General features: G+C 40.7%; 2 protein-coding genes across 2 annotated transcripts in view; both read right to left on the reverse strand.

The window, feature by feature from the left end:
* LOC130686579 (actin-related protein 2/3 complex subunit 4) overlaps positions 1-7,981 on the reverse strand; it is a 26,535-nt gene extending 18,554 nt beyond the window's left edge. The window contains exon 1 of the mRNA XM_059494103.1: positions 7,975-7,981. The gene's annotated coding sequence lies outside the window, so the exon portion shown is untranslated. The remainder of the gene's footprint in view (positions 1-7,974) is intronic.
* LOC130686582 (plexin-B-like) overlaps positions 1-14,455 on the reverse strand; it is a 38,133-nt gene that overhangs the window by 11,020 nt on the left and 12,658 nt on the right. The window contains 3 exon segments of the mRNA XM_057509703.2: positions 5,627-5,727; positions 11,669-11,797; positions 13,778-13,954. Of these exon segments, the coding sequence (XP_057365686.1) occupies positions 5,627-5,727; positions 11,669-11,797; positions 13,778-13,954 (407 nt within the window).

Here is a 14,455-nt window from a genome sequence, read left to right on the forward strand (position 1 = left end):
TATATATACATATAAATATTATTTTTATCTGTTTTTATTTGATATATATTTTTGTTTAAAGAAGCCATTTTTTTGTGTGTGTGTGTGTGTGTTTTGCGTTTCTTTCCATCCATCCAGAATCCATAAATCACTCTGTAGGATATTATGTGTATCCAAAAGACACATAGCGGCTCCTATAGGCCTCTCTCTCTCTATGTCTCTGTGTATATGTATGACTACATAAATGTATACGTCTACACACACACACACACACACACACACACACACACACACACACACACACACACACACACACGCACACACATGCACACAAGTCTAATATAGTCAAGACGCCCAAAAGCAGATCGATCAGTCACGAGATGAAAGGAAATGAAAAAGAGAGCTGGAGATGGAAGGAAGCTCTGCGCGGCCCGGGCTCATTATCAATCCCCCCCCCCTTCCCTTAAAAAAAAAAAAAAAAAAAAAAAAAAAAAGGAATAGACGGAAGGGGAGAGAGAGCGGCGAATGCAATAGAGGACGATGGGGAAAGGTGGCTGTCATTTCCTTTTCGATTCAAAGACGGTCGACATCATCGACATCGGTTTAATTGTAAAGAGCTAAGAAGAGAAGCGAACATTCTGCGAAAATCAAGGCAATGTGCAGCGTTCCCGTCATTAGGACTCATCAAGTCCGGAAACATGACGGATAGCGAAGAAGCAAAAAATCACGTGGGAGCGATGGACGATGCCAACGTTACCGGGGAACGAATGAGGTGAGCGCGCAGGCTAAAATTTAAAAATATAAAATCGGGACAATCAGCGAGGAGAGATGAAGAGGGAAGGGAAAGACTAATGCGCGGGGCGTGTGTCAAAGTTTGAATGTATAATCGCATATTCGACAGGCAGATGAAGCAGACTATGGAAAAAAAAAAATAAAATAAAGGCATCCATCTCTGGAAGAAGAAGGAAAAATAAATGTTGACATGAAAGTTTTTCTTCTCCCCGTGGTCTAGTCTCAAAGATATGCACACACACACACACACACACACACACACACACAAGACCATATAAGAAAAAACCAGACGAAAAGTCACAAATATTTGTTTATTTTTTAAGACCGTCGTCTCAATCGATTTTTCTTTTTTCATCCCCCATCGTAACACTCGACTCGTTCAATGTCTGCTCACAAGGCAGTAACACTTGAGGGCAAAGAAAAAGTTCACATTTTTTTTTTCTTTCTTTCTTCTCTCGTAAACTAACGCATTTTCAAAAAGCCATGTTAAGAAAAACAGCTTATTTTTCACAGACATAGATAAGCATCCGATAATCATCTTTCTTTACAAAAAAAAAAAAATACTAAAATAAACTTTAAAAACGAAAGAAAAAAAAACACGACCCGGAAACCGGCGGTTTATTAGAAGGTTCACTCCCGTATAATCACGCGTAGACTTATGGTATGTGTGTCTTGTGTGGTGTGTGTGTGTGTGACTTGCGTTACTTGGTCACGCCCTCGCGCCTTACAATACAACACGTTCTCGTTTTCTCTCTCTCTGCCGTACGCATCTGATTATTTGTTAAGGAACTAGAAAAACTGGAACTTTTTTGTTTTTCTTTTTCGGTTCCCACCATTAAACCCGCCTTCTTTTTGTTTAACTTTTTTTTTTTTTTTTTTTTTTGTCTCTTTCTCTCTCCTTTATCTCTACCGTTTTCTTTTTCGGCTCTTTTTTTTTTTTTTTTTTTATCATAGTAAAAAATAAAATAAATAAGAAAGGCGGAGGAAAAGGAAAAAAAAAAAGCGTCGGCGCCATCATCGGCGGTGCGGATGCAAAGACATACACACACACACACATACAAAAAAAAAAGCTCGTCTAGATAATCAACTTCCGGTTTGCCATTCTAAAGTGAAAAGACAAAAAAAAAAAAAAAAAAAAAAAGTTGTGCCACATCATTGCAACGTTACGTCACCCTTTAAAAAAAAAATAAAAAATAAGTTGTCTAAAAAAAATTAAAGGGACATGACTTTTGCTTGCGTTATCGAATCAAAAACAACTAAATCAAATACCTATTTTTGCTTGTTGATGTTCTTCGTTCTGGCATGGAAATAAAATAAAATAAAATATCCCATTTTTTTCTTTTATTTTTCCCCCTAAACTAGATCGAAGGGAGGATTTGCAACCAGTGGGGTGAAAGTAACGACGTGATTGAACTGGCGATGGGAGTTCCGAGATCCCGCCGTACACACACACACACACACACACACACACATATCCGAAAAAGAAAAGGGGAAAAAAAAAATGGGAGCGATTACGCAGTGCGAGGGATATGGGCGAGTAGGGATCTCATTTCCTTTCGCATTCGACAAGAGGATTGCGTTCTCAAGCTTGCGTACCAAGACGATGATGATTATCATCATCAGAACGCAGGGGCCTCGCTTTTATTTCTTACGTAGTTACGTTTTTTTTTTTTTTTTTTTATTTGGCCCGCCGTCTATCACGTTGTACGAGGTGAAAGACATCCGATAAATCTCGTATAACGTTATTATTCTGATGAAACTATAAGACCCCCAATATCCCCCCCCCCCCCTCCCACTCCCTCGCTTTTCTTTTTTAAAGGGAAAACAAATCGATTACGATCCTAGGCAACCCCCCCATTTTTTGTTTTCCAAAAAAAAAAGAAAGAAAGAAAAGAAATATAGACATACTTGTGACGAGCTCAAGTGGCTGCGTTCTATTCGATATGGGATGTTAGATAAAAGACGAGGCTCGTTGCTTATACAATGTTGTACAACATAGGCAAATGGCAACACGAAAGGCAAGACCATCGCCTCTTCGCTACGTAACTCTATGATTTGCTAGATGCCTGCTTTTTCCCCACTTTCGCCTTATTTTATTTTATACGCTGGCAGTTCACAGTCGACTGGGCTCCTATTAAACTACTAGAACGTATTACGACTATTATTATTATTATCATTATTATCACATTAGGCAGGAGAGCTCGCGATGAACCTCTTGTAACGCATTTAGTATCTCATCTTCGTCTTCCCCGTGTCATCATTCAGAGTCACGAACGCCATCGACCGTGATGACGAACGCACACACACACACACACGATCGATTTTGTTTTTCTTCTCTCTCTCTCTCTCTCTCTCTTTTTCTTTATACAAATATTATCCCAAATAAATCAATACGAAAATAACCCAAGTTTCTTTTTTTTTTTTTTTTTTTTTGAAAGTAAGAAGTATATAACAAATTTTCTAAAAAGGATGGATGGACTGAAAATTACATCCCGTCCTGTATTTATTATTTTTTTTTTTTCGTACCCAGGCCCCTCCACCCCCCCAGATAGTCCCGGAATGTGATTAAAGTCTTGCTTTCAAAAAAGACTTTCAGTTCCTTGTCAACAGTTTGACAATAGCGTTCATTTTACAAAGAAAATGTATGACCTTGATTCTTTCTAGTAAAATCAAGGGCAGTACACATTCTGTTGCGGATAACAACGAGCCAATCTGACTCGAAAGATGAGTACAAATCCAAGACAAAACACCTTTAAAACAAGTGCACGTTTGATAGATCCCCCCCCCCCCACCACCACCACCTCATCCATCCGCGAATGTTTTCAAGAGGTCAGACTAAACTGTAAGCGCGAGTCGGTGAGTGAGGGGGTGGGTGTCAACATCATTAACGGACACACACAGAGAGAGAGAGAGAAGAGCTTCAAATACACACTCGACGCATTTATTTCTCCGATGCTTGTAGCCAAGGGGGAAGCAAGTGCTCGCACAGTTGCATCACACGACGAGGTTGGCCCACTTCATGCCGATTCCGGAAAGGGGGGGGGGGGGACAATGCCAGCTGGCTTGGGCTGGTCCTCATTTTTTTTTAATTTTTACAGTGGCAGTACTACAAAGTAGGTAGCCGAGTACCTCCCCCAATTAGCGTTACGATTCAGAAATGAGAAAAAGAGTTTAAGAAAGAGTTGGGCGGAGGGGGGGGGGCTTTAACGATGAAGACATACAAATAACGTTGGACTTTCTTGGCCCCTCTTCGAAAGTAAACAAACAACAAAGTTAAGTAGCTTTCCTTATTTTGTTGAAGACCACTGATTTTTGTCGAATTAAAAATCGAATGATCGTCAGAGGGTAGTCCGTATTGACTCAAAATCAAAATGGCCTTATGATTCTTTCTTTTTTTTTTTTTTTTTTGAAGCGAATGGGGGGGGGAGGCCTCATTGGGCCAATTACTGACGCCCTTCATTCTTTCTTTCTTCTTTTCTGTATTCTCAATGACACCAAAGAGAAGAATAGAATCGATGCACTCCTCTATAACCCTCCCCGCTGGAACGGTGGATTACTGAAGCCGAATGTCGTACAATGGAAGTTAACTAGCGGGAGAAAAGGGGGAATGAAAGACATGGCATCGGCTGACAGAAGAGCATCGACACGACCCACGAATTACACAGACACACACACAAAAAGAGGAGGGAGGAACAAAAAAAAAAAAAAAAAAAAATGGAAAGCTGAAGCTGATTTTTGGTTGTCGTTTCGTCATTGGATTGTAGGATGTGGCAGACTTAAAAAAAAAAAAAAAAAAAAAAAAAAAAAAAAAAGTTTGAAGGCCCTTCTTCCTTCTAGATGTGTGAGTAGAAAGAGATACGTTGGCAAGTTAAAGTGAGGAGACGAAGCAAAAGAGCAAGAAATAGTTTTGAAAATGACGCAGCATGGCGTGGCACTTTTGCCTTTGCTACTCCTCCCTTTAAAAAAAACGGCTGTGGGATTCATCAAAGTTGATAACAACGCCAAAGTATGTGTTGCGACAAAGACGTGAGTGAAGAGCGAAAAGAAAAAGGAGATACCGTTTGCTTTTTGATTCTGCTATTGTCTCATGTTCTCGTCGCCCTCCAACCCATTTTACCTATTGTCTTTCCTCTTTATAAAATGAGGAAGTCAACTTTAAACGTATCGAATCTCTTGTATTGGAACTCCCCCCCCCCCCCAATCAAACAAAAGCCTAAATGCTTCACGGCCTCTCTCTCTCTCTCCCGTTCCAAAACATCTCTCGACTATTCAATGGTCTGCGCGCTAGTTGATAGACGCGCAAATCTCCCGAAAACAAGAGTTTAAGACGTAAAGAGAAGCCTACAGTGAAACTCATCTTTCGCTATTTTGCAACTGCACATATACATATATATATATATATATAAATTTTTTAATTAAAAAAAAAAAAAGAAAAAGAAAATCGTCTAAATCCTTTTCGTTCCAAATATTTCCATTGAAACCTGTCAGCCAAGAAAAAAAAAAAGGGCGGGCCCCGTTGCACCTTTGAAACGTAGTCGACTTTACAAGTTTACTTTGTAAGCGGATTAGCTTTTAGGGACATGACGTGGGACGAGTACTCTCTCTCTCTCTCTCTCTAGCAATGCGAGCATTTCTACTGCCAACTAGCCAGCATCTCTTTGTTTTGGTACGAAAGCTGCTCACAACATCTAATGACATCATTAGAGCACGTGGGGGAGCTCCCCGTGTCACGAAGTTTTAGGAGCTCAACATCTTTTTTTTTTTTTTTTGCCTATGCTCGGTAGAGGCAGAGGAACATCAGCCAAAAGTTTTCACACATCGAACGGCCGGGCCATAGTTTGAAAATGTTGCTCACCTCTTCTCTAGCGAACACCATCCACAGTAAGGATCTCGGGCTTCGAGGCAAGACGAACAGTTGGTGTAGGTGGAGCAGTGCTCAACTCGCACTTTTGAGATCTGTCAAACACAGAATTTAAAAAATCAATCGTCGATTAATGTAGTACATTTTAAAAAGAATTTTTTTTTTTTGTTTTGTTTTTAAACAAAAGAGAGCAAAATATGACGAAGTGCGTTTTTTTTTTCTATAAGGATCTTCAAAAAAAAAAAAATAATAAATAAATAAATCAAATGGGTACGTGCTGTGGCGCACACTTTAAACAGCGAATGAAGAAATAAAGACAAAAATGGCAGGGAGCAGAGGATGGTAAAAAAAAAAACAAAAAAAAAACACACAGACGTGCGCGGTCGTGTTCAGTTTAATTGGCCGACTACGACGAGATCAAAGTCGAGTGCGGTCCCTATGCCGCCGTAGTCCCCCCCCCCCCTCTCTCTCTCTCGTACGTAACCCGACTGTAAATGCGTTATTTCCTTACCATGCATATATTGCTCTCGATTCTTTTTTTTTCTTTTTTATTTAATTCGATCTCTCTACGATGTACGCGCTGTCAGCATCGGGCTGCATAAAGCCCCTTCTAGTTCAACTACCGGGCAAAGGCAAAGGAAAAAAAAAAAAAGAAAAAGAAAAGCATAGGCGACATCGACGAGGCAGACAGTGCCCGTGTCCTAACTTGCGCATCTTCGCTCGAATTACCCCCTTTACTATTTCACATTTAATGGCTCTCTATTTTTTCTTTTCTTTTTTTCTCTTCTTATGCTCGATGAAATAGCCGACTCTCCTTGTCTCTTTCTTCCACGATCTGATTTTTTTTGTTTTTTTTTTTTTTTTTGTTTTCTTGCTTCGGGAATATCGATCGAATAAGGGACATATAACACGGTAGAACGAGAATTCGATGGCGTTCGAACTCGTCGGACGGGCAAAGTACGTACGACCCAAGGCTTTTGTGCTTATCTCTTATCAGCGCAGACGGGGAAAAGGGCGTGTGTTTGGGATTCACTATTAACAATCGTGTTATCTTTCCCGATTTCCCCCCCCCCCCCCTCCTCCCATTCCTTTTCTTTTTCTTCTTTATTTAAAGCATCTTGGCTCGTACGCACCGAGATGGGGCGGGACGTGAAGAAATCATTTGAGCGGATGACTTGAAGGATCAATGCTGGCCCGCCATCCTTCTAACTGGACCGAGGCGCATGGACAAACATTTGACTGATAAATGTAATAATAATCAAATCTCTTTTTGAAAATGCTTTTAGATTTGATCGCGATGCAACACACATGTAAAAAGAAAACGAAAGAGAGATGGAACTCGTCCATCATGTCCGATCCGGAGATGTAGCCCGTCCATCATCGATGTTTCCAGCCAGTTCCGTTTTTTTTTTTTTTTTTTTCTCTTTCTCTCTCTCTCTTTCTCTCTCTCTCAAACAAAACAACAACAACAACCGTTGGGACGCGGCCAGATGGGGAAACTCACGCACCCCGAAAATGGATCTCTTTTAAGTGAATCGAAAAAAGAAAAAGAAAGAATGTCATCAGATTTCGGCGTGTGGTCCAGGGCTACGTCGTCGACGACAGTAGATTAGACACCATTTCCTTGTGTGATTAGACTCGTCGGAGAAACGCAACCATGGCAACGTTGTCTGCTCTTGTTAGAAAGACGAACAAAAGAAAAGAACTTTACCGTCTGGAATACTAAGTGGATGGCCAACATGCACAAGAAGCAAAAAGAAGAAGAAGGGTGAAGGCAGCAGCCGTGAGATTTGTAGCGTGATAAATCCTCTCTTGCTACGCGTAATCAATGGGGGGAGGGTTGGGGGGGGGGGGAGAGAGGAGGGCACACGAGGGTCGTTGAGAAGATACAAGTCCTCCGATGTTCGTTTTCTTGCGTCACGCGAATTAATCAAATGACATGTAAAATCAACTGGCGCGGGCCATCCTCGAGTTCACATTCTTTTATTTTAGAATTTTTTTTTATTTAAATCGATAACTTGCTGAAAGGGAAAGGGTGGGGGTAGCAATTCGTCGATAGACGGCGAGATTGGATTCCGACCGCGGAATGAAAATAAATTGTTTTGCCTTCGGGCCATTTGAAATGACGAGAAATGCCGGAAACAGTTGCGACGATTCCATCACTGTCCAGAGCATTAAAGATGTTTAAAAAAACAAAAATAATAAAAAATTTTAAGGGACGAGTGCCCAACATCGCGATCCAGCTGAATGATGACGAAATCGAACGAAACTATTGGGGCGGTTCTCGTTTTTTTTAAGGAAAAGGAAAATATATAAGAAAATACAAAAAAAAAAAAGGTAACGATCGGAAGAGCAATTGCAACGGGCTGGAAGCAATTGGTAGGGAACGGATGACTGCATTTTCATTCCTACTCCCGTCCTCCCCCGTCCCCCCGTCTTTTTTTTTTTTATTTATTTATTTATTTTTTTTTTTTTTACAAGGCGAAACTTGCGCTAGCGAAAACTCATTTCCCGATTGATCTTCTAAGGGCAACTCACAGGTTCTCGCTGTCTCTGTCTCTCTCTCTTGTGTTCCTGTCTGCCAACTTTATCGATTGTGTTGTTGTGTGCGTGTGTCTTCATCATCATCTTTGCTGCTCCTTCGTACGTGTATAAAGGTGCACCGCCGCGCCATAGATAGCGCCCGCTATTGTCGTCAGGGGTAAACATAATTGGAATCGAATCAAAGTCAAACAAGATGGGGGCCGACGCCCGATTGCAGGACGATGACGGCCTGTCTCTTCCTTTCTTCCGCTCTCTCCCGATTTTTTTTTTTTTTCCATTGATAAGGTTCCCTTCTACTCGCAAAACATTGAGGGTGGGGAGGGGGAGGCAAGAAAATGTCGGCCAGTTGTGACAATGACGACAGCTACACACACGGGCGGCTGCATCTTCACGCAGAAGAGGGGGGGCGTCCAAACGCCAGTCGAAGAGAAAAAAAACAAATCAATACGACAAGTGTATACCAAAAAAAAAAAAGTCGATCAAAGAAATGAAAAAGAGATAAAAGCCGGAATGGAATGTAGCCATTCGCAGCTATTACCGAATATTTATACATTTTTTTTTTTTTTTTTTTTTTGGTATCTTGAGTTTGTTTCCGGATTTCAACATACGAGATCCGGTTTCGACCCCAAATGCAAAATAGAGAAGGCGGAAGCTCTTCTTTCCCTGGCGGTTAGAAGAAAATCATCAGTCACTTAGCATTTGAATGGCGGTCGCGCACTCGTCGTCAATTTTCGGGCCCCTTTTTAAAAAATAGAAATGAAAAAAAAAAAAAAAAAAAAAAACATATTCGCGTTGAATCTTTGCTCTCAACCTCTCTCTCTCTCTCTGTGTGTGCGTATATACATAACGCATAGCCAAAGACGGAAGAGAATGAAAGAAGGCAGGTCCAGAGGGGGCCGTTTGTATGCAACCGCGCATCCAGCACACAAGTCGCTTGCCTTTAAGGCCGCTTGATTTATGCCAAAAACTGCTCTTTGCACGGAGCGAAGAGAGAGAGAGAGAGACGCACGTCACCCCCCTACCCTCCCGTTTTCTCACGCAGATCACGGCCATCAACATGCATTTGCAGGCAAAGTATGACGACCCAATCTCTCTCTGTGTGTTCTTGCGTTTCATCCTTTTGCAGCGTTGCCGGACCACGCAGTAAAGTAACTCGATCGCTACATTTCTATCTTTCACCGCCTATCTTCTCCAGTGTCTCACATGATTAGCTAACCTCCACCGTGTGTGTAAAAAAAAAAAAAAAAAAAAAGGGGAAGATTCCGGTTACGGAACATGAACACACCCAATCGAACAAGCACACCTAAAAACCCGCCCTTCTATTTTTTGTGTGTGTGCGAATTCGAAATAGATAATGATGGGAGCGGACGATCGGGTCGTGTAACACCGGGCTAAACATAGTCAATGGATGTAGATAAAAACCAGAACAAAAAAAAAAAAAAACAAAGAGGGAAAAACAAATAAAAAAAAAAAAGGATTTTCTGGAACGAGTTTAGCCGAGCAAAATTTAAAATCCAGATAAAATTGGGCGGGAAAAAGAATCGAGTTGAACTGCGATGTTGATGATTGTGGAAATTGCGAAGCGTACGGATCAAGAAGATCCTCCTAGCGGCACACACTCGCGATCGAACAGAATGCGAAAAGAGAAAGGCGTAAAAAAAAAAAAAGGAAAGACGGAGGGGATCCATTGGCTCCTGGCAGACATTTAATCCATCCTACACACTTTGCAAGAGCTGGATTGCTTTCTATTCCCTTTTTTTTTTTTTTTTTTTTTTTTTTTTTTTTTTTGAGCCTCTTTCTCTCTCTTCGATGTGCGTCGTTCTATCTAACAGCGTCTGCGATGCGAGAGACGCAATCGGGAAATCGTATTGAAGCCTCCTCCTCCTCCCCCCCCTTAGGCTCGTTGCCGTCATTTAGATCGAGCCGGATCCGATACAGCAAGTAATGAACGACATAACAAAAAAAAAAAAATAAATGTGAGGAGGGTGGGTGGGAAGCAAAACTCACTTTGTACAACGGGATGAACATACAAAAAAAATAAAAAATAAAATGTATCAATGTATTTATAGATCGTACGAATTGGAGGGGGGGGGAAGGACTCGTGTTTTTTTTTTTGTGTGTGTGTGTGTGTCTGTTCGTGTGTATTGCCTATTTCGTTCTGGAACAGTTGACGAGATTCGATTCGATCCAGCTGGGCGTGGAGTTGGTTACACATCAACTTTGTCACGTCACATAGAAAAAAAAAAAGGAGGGGGTGGGGTATGGGGTACCCGATTCTTTTTAATAGGACGCAACGCTTGAATGGACGCAGCTGACGGCCATCTTTTCTTCCTTACCCCCATAAATAAAATGAAAAAGAAAAAAAAAAAAAAAAAAAAAAAAAAGATCGTGCTCCAGTACGGGCCGGATGAAACGCGTTAAAGTCGAGTTCCGGGCAAAATGGACATTTTACGTTTCCCATCATTTGAGTAGATAGATAGCTATATAAAATGAATGAAACAATTCACACACACACACACACACACACACAGACACACACACAAAAGCCACAGCTACTGGTACCCGGTTTTTTGTTTTAAAATATCTAATAGAAAGAAAAGAGAAGAAGAAAAAAAAAAAAAAAATGTTCCAGTTTTGTCTCGTGACGTTGATTGAATTGACCATCACGAAATATAAAAGGTCTTTTTTTTCTCTCTCTCTCGAATGCACCGCCTTTCACGCTCGGCAGAGTCCTGTCACTGGGATTGTGTGCGTGTTTTCTTCGGTTCGATTCATCATTGCACCCACCTTCTATAGCGTCCAGTCTTGCCACCAAATCTTATTACGTTTGACCAGTTCTTTTTTTTTTTTTTTTCTTTTCTTTTCTTTTATCTCTATCCCCCCCCCCCCCCCTTTGGATTTTTTCTTTCTGATTAGGATGCCGTGACGACAAGTCAAAAGACATTCCCGACCGCGGTAAAAAAAAAAAAACAAATAAATAAAATAAAATAAAATAAAATAAAAAAAAAAACAAGGTGACCAGTTTTAAATACTAAATTAAAAGGCGAATCCCTTTTTTAGTCTATCCTGAATCGTAAATGAATGAAAAATGAGACACGATGGCAGAGGAGATTGGCCATTCAAAAGAGAGAGGAACAAAAGTATCTCTTTTTATCGGGAGAGAAATGAAAACAAAAAAAAAAAAAAAGAAGAAGAAAACGAAAGCAAACGCTCAACTCGGGGCCAATCCTCTTACAGGCCGGAGGCCCATGCAATTGCGCAAAGAGATTTAGCATGGCGGATATATCGCGCCTCGACTGGATTCCAAAAACAAACAAAAAAAAATGCCAAAGAAAAGAGAAAAACAAGAGTAAAGCTCTTACTCTTTCTATCAAATAGAAAAGAAAAAAAAAAAATGCAATCCAATTTGATGGCCAGTGAACAAAGACAAGATGAAGAATAAAAAAAAAAAAAAAGGAATGATTCTTTGGTTTTTTTTGTTTTTTTTCTTACCTTTGACGTCGAGATGGTGTAGACGTGCTCTCCGATCGAATCGACCATCATATCAGGTAAAAGTGTAGATCCGGCGTCGACTGGCAATTCCTCGAATTCCGTCGCCCTACCACCGGATTCCAGCAGAATCTGGAATTGAAAAAAACAAAAAACAAAAAACAAACAGATGATTATTTAAACATTCAATTTAAAAACATTCAAAATGAATAGAAAAAGCGCTCGCTATATAATTATTTGAAATTTCGGCTTCTATTGTTGTTTGGTTTCGTGACGTTTTGACACGTGACAGACGCACTCCCGTCTCTGCTCTCGTTCCACCTTTACCCAGAAAAACTCATTCTCTTGTTCTTTGTTGTTTTCCTCCCTCAGCGTAGACGTGCACGGCCCAGTTGTGATGAAGAGCTTCTCTCTGCCACTCTCCTGAACATTGCGCGTCTCATTTCTGCCCTCCCCCCCCCCATCTCTCTCTCTCTTTCACGTTCAGAAAAGAAATAAATCCGAAATCTCCTTCATCTCCGCATTTTGTGGGCAGCGATTCTTCTCCTGGTCGTCACGCAGCCAAACGCAGTCGGCCGTAGACGAAATGACACAATGTGACACGCTTTCGACCTCTCCTCTTTTTCCTCTCTGATCTTTCACAACAACGGTACGTTTTTTTTTTTTTTGTTTTTTTAAAAAAAAAAAAAAAAAAAAAAAAGAAAAGAAAAATATATTTTAAAAAATTCAAAAGAAGGAAGGCTCAATTCCGAAAACATTTGTGAAATGTTGCTCATCGACGCTGCAACCAGTTGAAATATACAAAGTCTGTGTTACCTGTCTCTCCATCTTCGTTCGAACTTTTGTGCCTCTTTTTTTTTTTTTTTCTGAAAAAGGGTTTGGTCGACATTTGCATGACAATCGCAACAATACAAACATATACATACACACGGAGAACGTCCAGAGTCTGTAATGGCCGCTCTTCGTGTGCGGCTGTTTTTGTGTTTTGTTTGGCCTTTTCGACGTGAAATTCTTATTATTTTTATTTTATTTTTTTTTTTTTTTTGGCATTGAACTCTTCGATTTCAGAACGCGTTCAAAGAACACGTCAGTTGTGTGGTTCGTCCTTTCCGAACGCGATACGAAACAGAAAAAAAAAAAAAAAAAAAAATGAAAGAATTAATGGGGAAAAATTGTTTTGATTGTGGAACCTTTCGGCTGATGCGGATTAACACAAACCTCGTTTCGAAAAAAAAAAAAAAAAAAAAAAAAATTAGAAACACCGTTATCAACGAGAGATAGAAGAAGGCGGACATGATAGGATCAAATGCCGTGCTGCTGCCATTACTGACGGATCGAACAGAAAAGAAACGCAGAGAAAAAAAGCTAGGGCTTAAAGGTCGACGAGAATAAGGTTTTTTTTTTTTTCACGCCCCTCTTTCCCGTCCTACCAACCCCTCCTGCCACTGATGCCATTCTATATGGAAATGTTGGCAAAAAAAAAATGGGGCGGTGAAACGTTGAATCTTCCCCTCGTGCACAGCCATTTTGTGATTTCCTTTGTTTAACGCCACAATGCCAGCCACACACACACACTTGTACGTGCGTGTGTGTGTGTGTGACGTCACTAGCCAATCGTCTATATTGGGCCTTGTACATCGTTTTTTTTTTTTTTTTTCATTATTATTTGAAAGAAAAAAAAAAAAATGCATTTTCGTGTGTGTGGACAGGATGGCTATTGTCCCAGTTCACGGCTGACAGTTGCTTTAGCCCGCTCTCACTTGGGGCGTGTTGCTGCCAACACGGGAGAAGGGGGGGGGGGGAACAAGCGTGAGGAGATTTGAAGGAAAGTAACAACAACCGAATCCAATCTACTAAAAGCCTATTTTTATTTTTTTTTTTTTTTCTTTTTGGCGAGATTTGTTGGCAGGAATGAAAATTGGTCCCAGTTTCATCATCATTCCTCCTTTCTTACCCGCAAGGTACGTACAGCAAACGCAATCTAATACCCTCGTGAGTGTGGGCTGTACGCAATTTGTTGCATTACATTTCGAGCCGAAACGTGTGATAAAAACAAAAACAAAAAAAAAAAAACACATGTGTTGTCACACAGGAAATAAATTGAACGTTTACCTTTTTCATGTGTCCGTCGGACGTGCCGAGGAAAGCGACCGTGTGTTGTTCCGTTCCAGACACGGCGACTGAAGTCAGCAGCGTGTGGCTGTAGGTGAGCGCCGGCGGGCTGTAGATGGGCACGATGCCGGCGATTTTCAGTCCGACTTCGCAGAAATTGTGAATGTTCCCGGTTGTCTACAAATCAAATACATAAAAAAAAAAAAAAAAAGAGAGAAAAACAAAATGCTTATTATAATCAAATCAAAATGTACAAATAGGCAAACAACAAGGAGAGAGAGGAGGAGGTGGAAGACTCGAAAGGTTGCAAATACAAATACACAAAGAGAAAACGAGCCAAGATGAATGTGCTCAACCCACAACTAATGAATAGTCGCACGAGAGAGAGCTAGCAAGCTGAAGCCTTCTTAACAACATGCGACCGAATCAAACGAAGATAAATCAACAGCTCGACCTTTCATTCGATTTCTTTCCACTCTATACGCATTCACCTTTTTTTTCCAGTTCATCCCGCGTGCGCTAGCTCACTCACGATTCTCTTTTTGCTCAGCACGCGCTTTCCATTTTTTTTTTTTTTCGTTTGAATTTGAATACACGAAAAAAAAAAAAAAGACAGGAAAGGCAGAGGGGGGGGGCCAAAAAAATAAAAATAAAAAGAATATCCTTCCCCTTTCTAAA

This window comes from Daphnia carinata, chromosome 2 (genome assembly GCF_022539665.2).
Source record: "Daphnia carinata strain CSIRO-1 chromosome 2, CSIRO_AGI_Dcar_HiC_V3, whole genome shotgun sequence".
NCBI lineage: Eukaryota > Metazoa > Arthropoda > Branchiopoda > Diplostraca > Daphniidae > Daphnia > Daphnia carinata.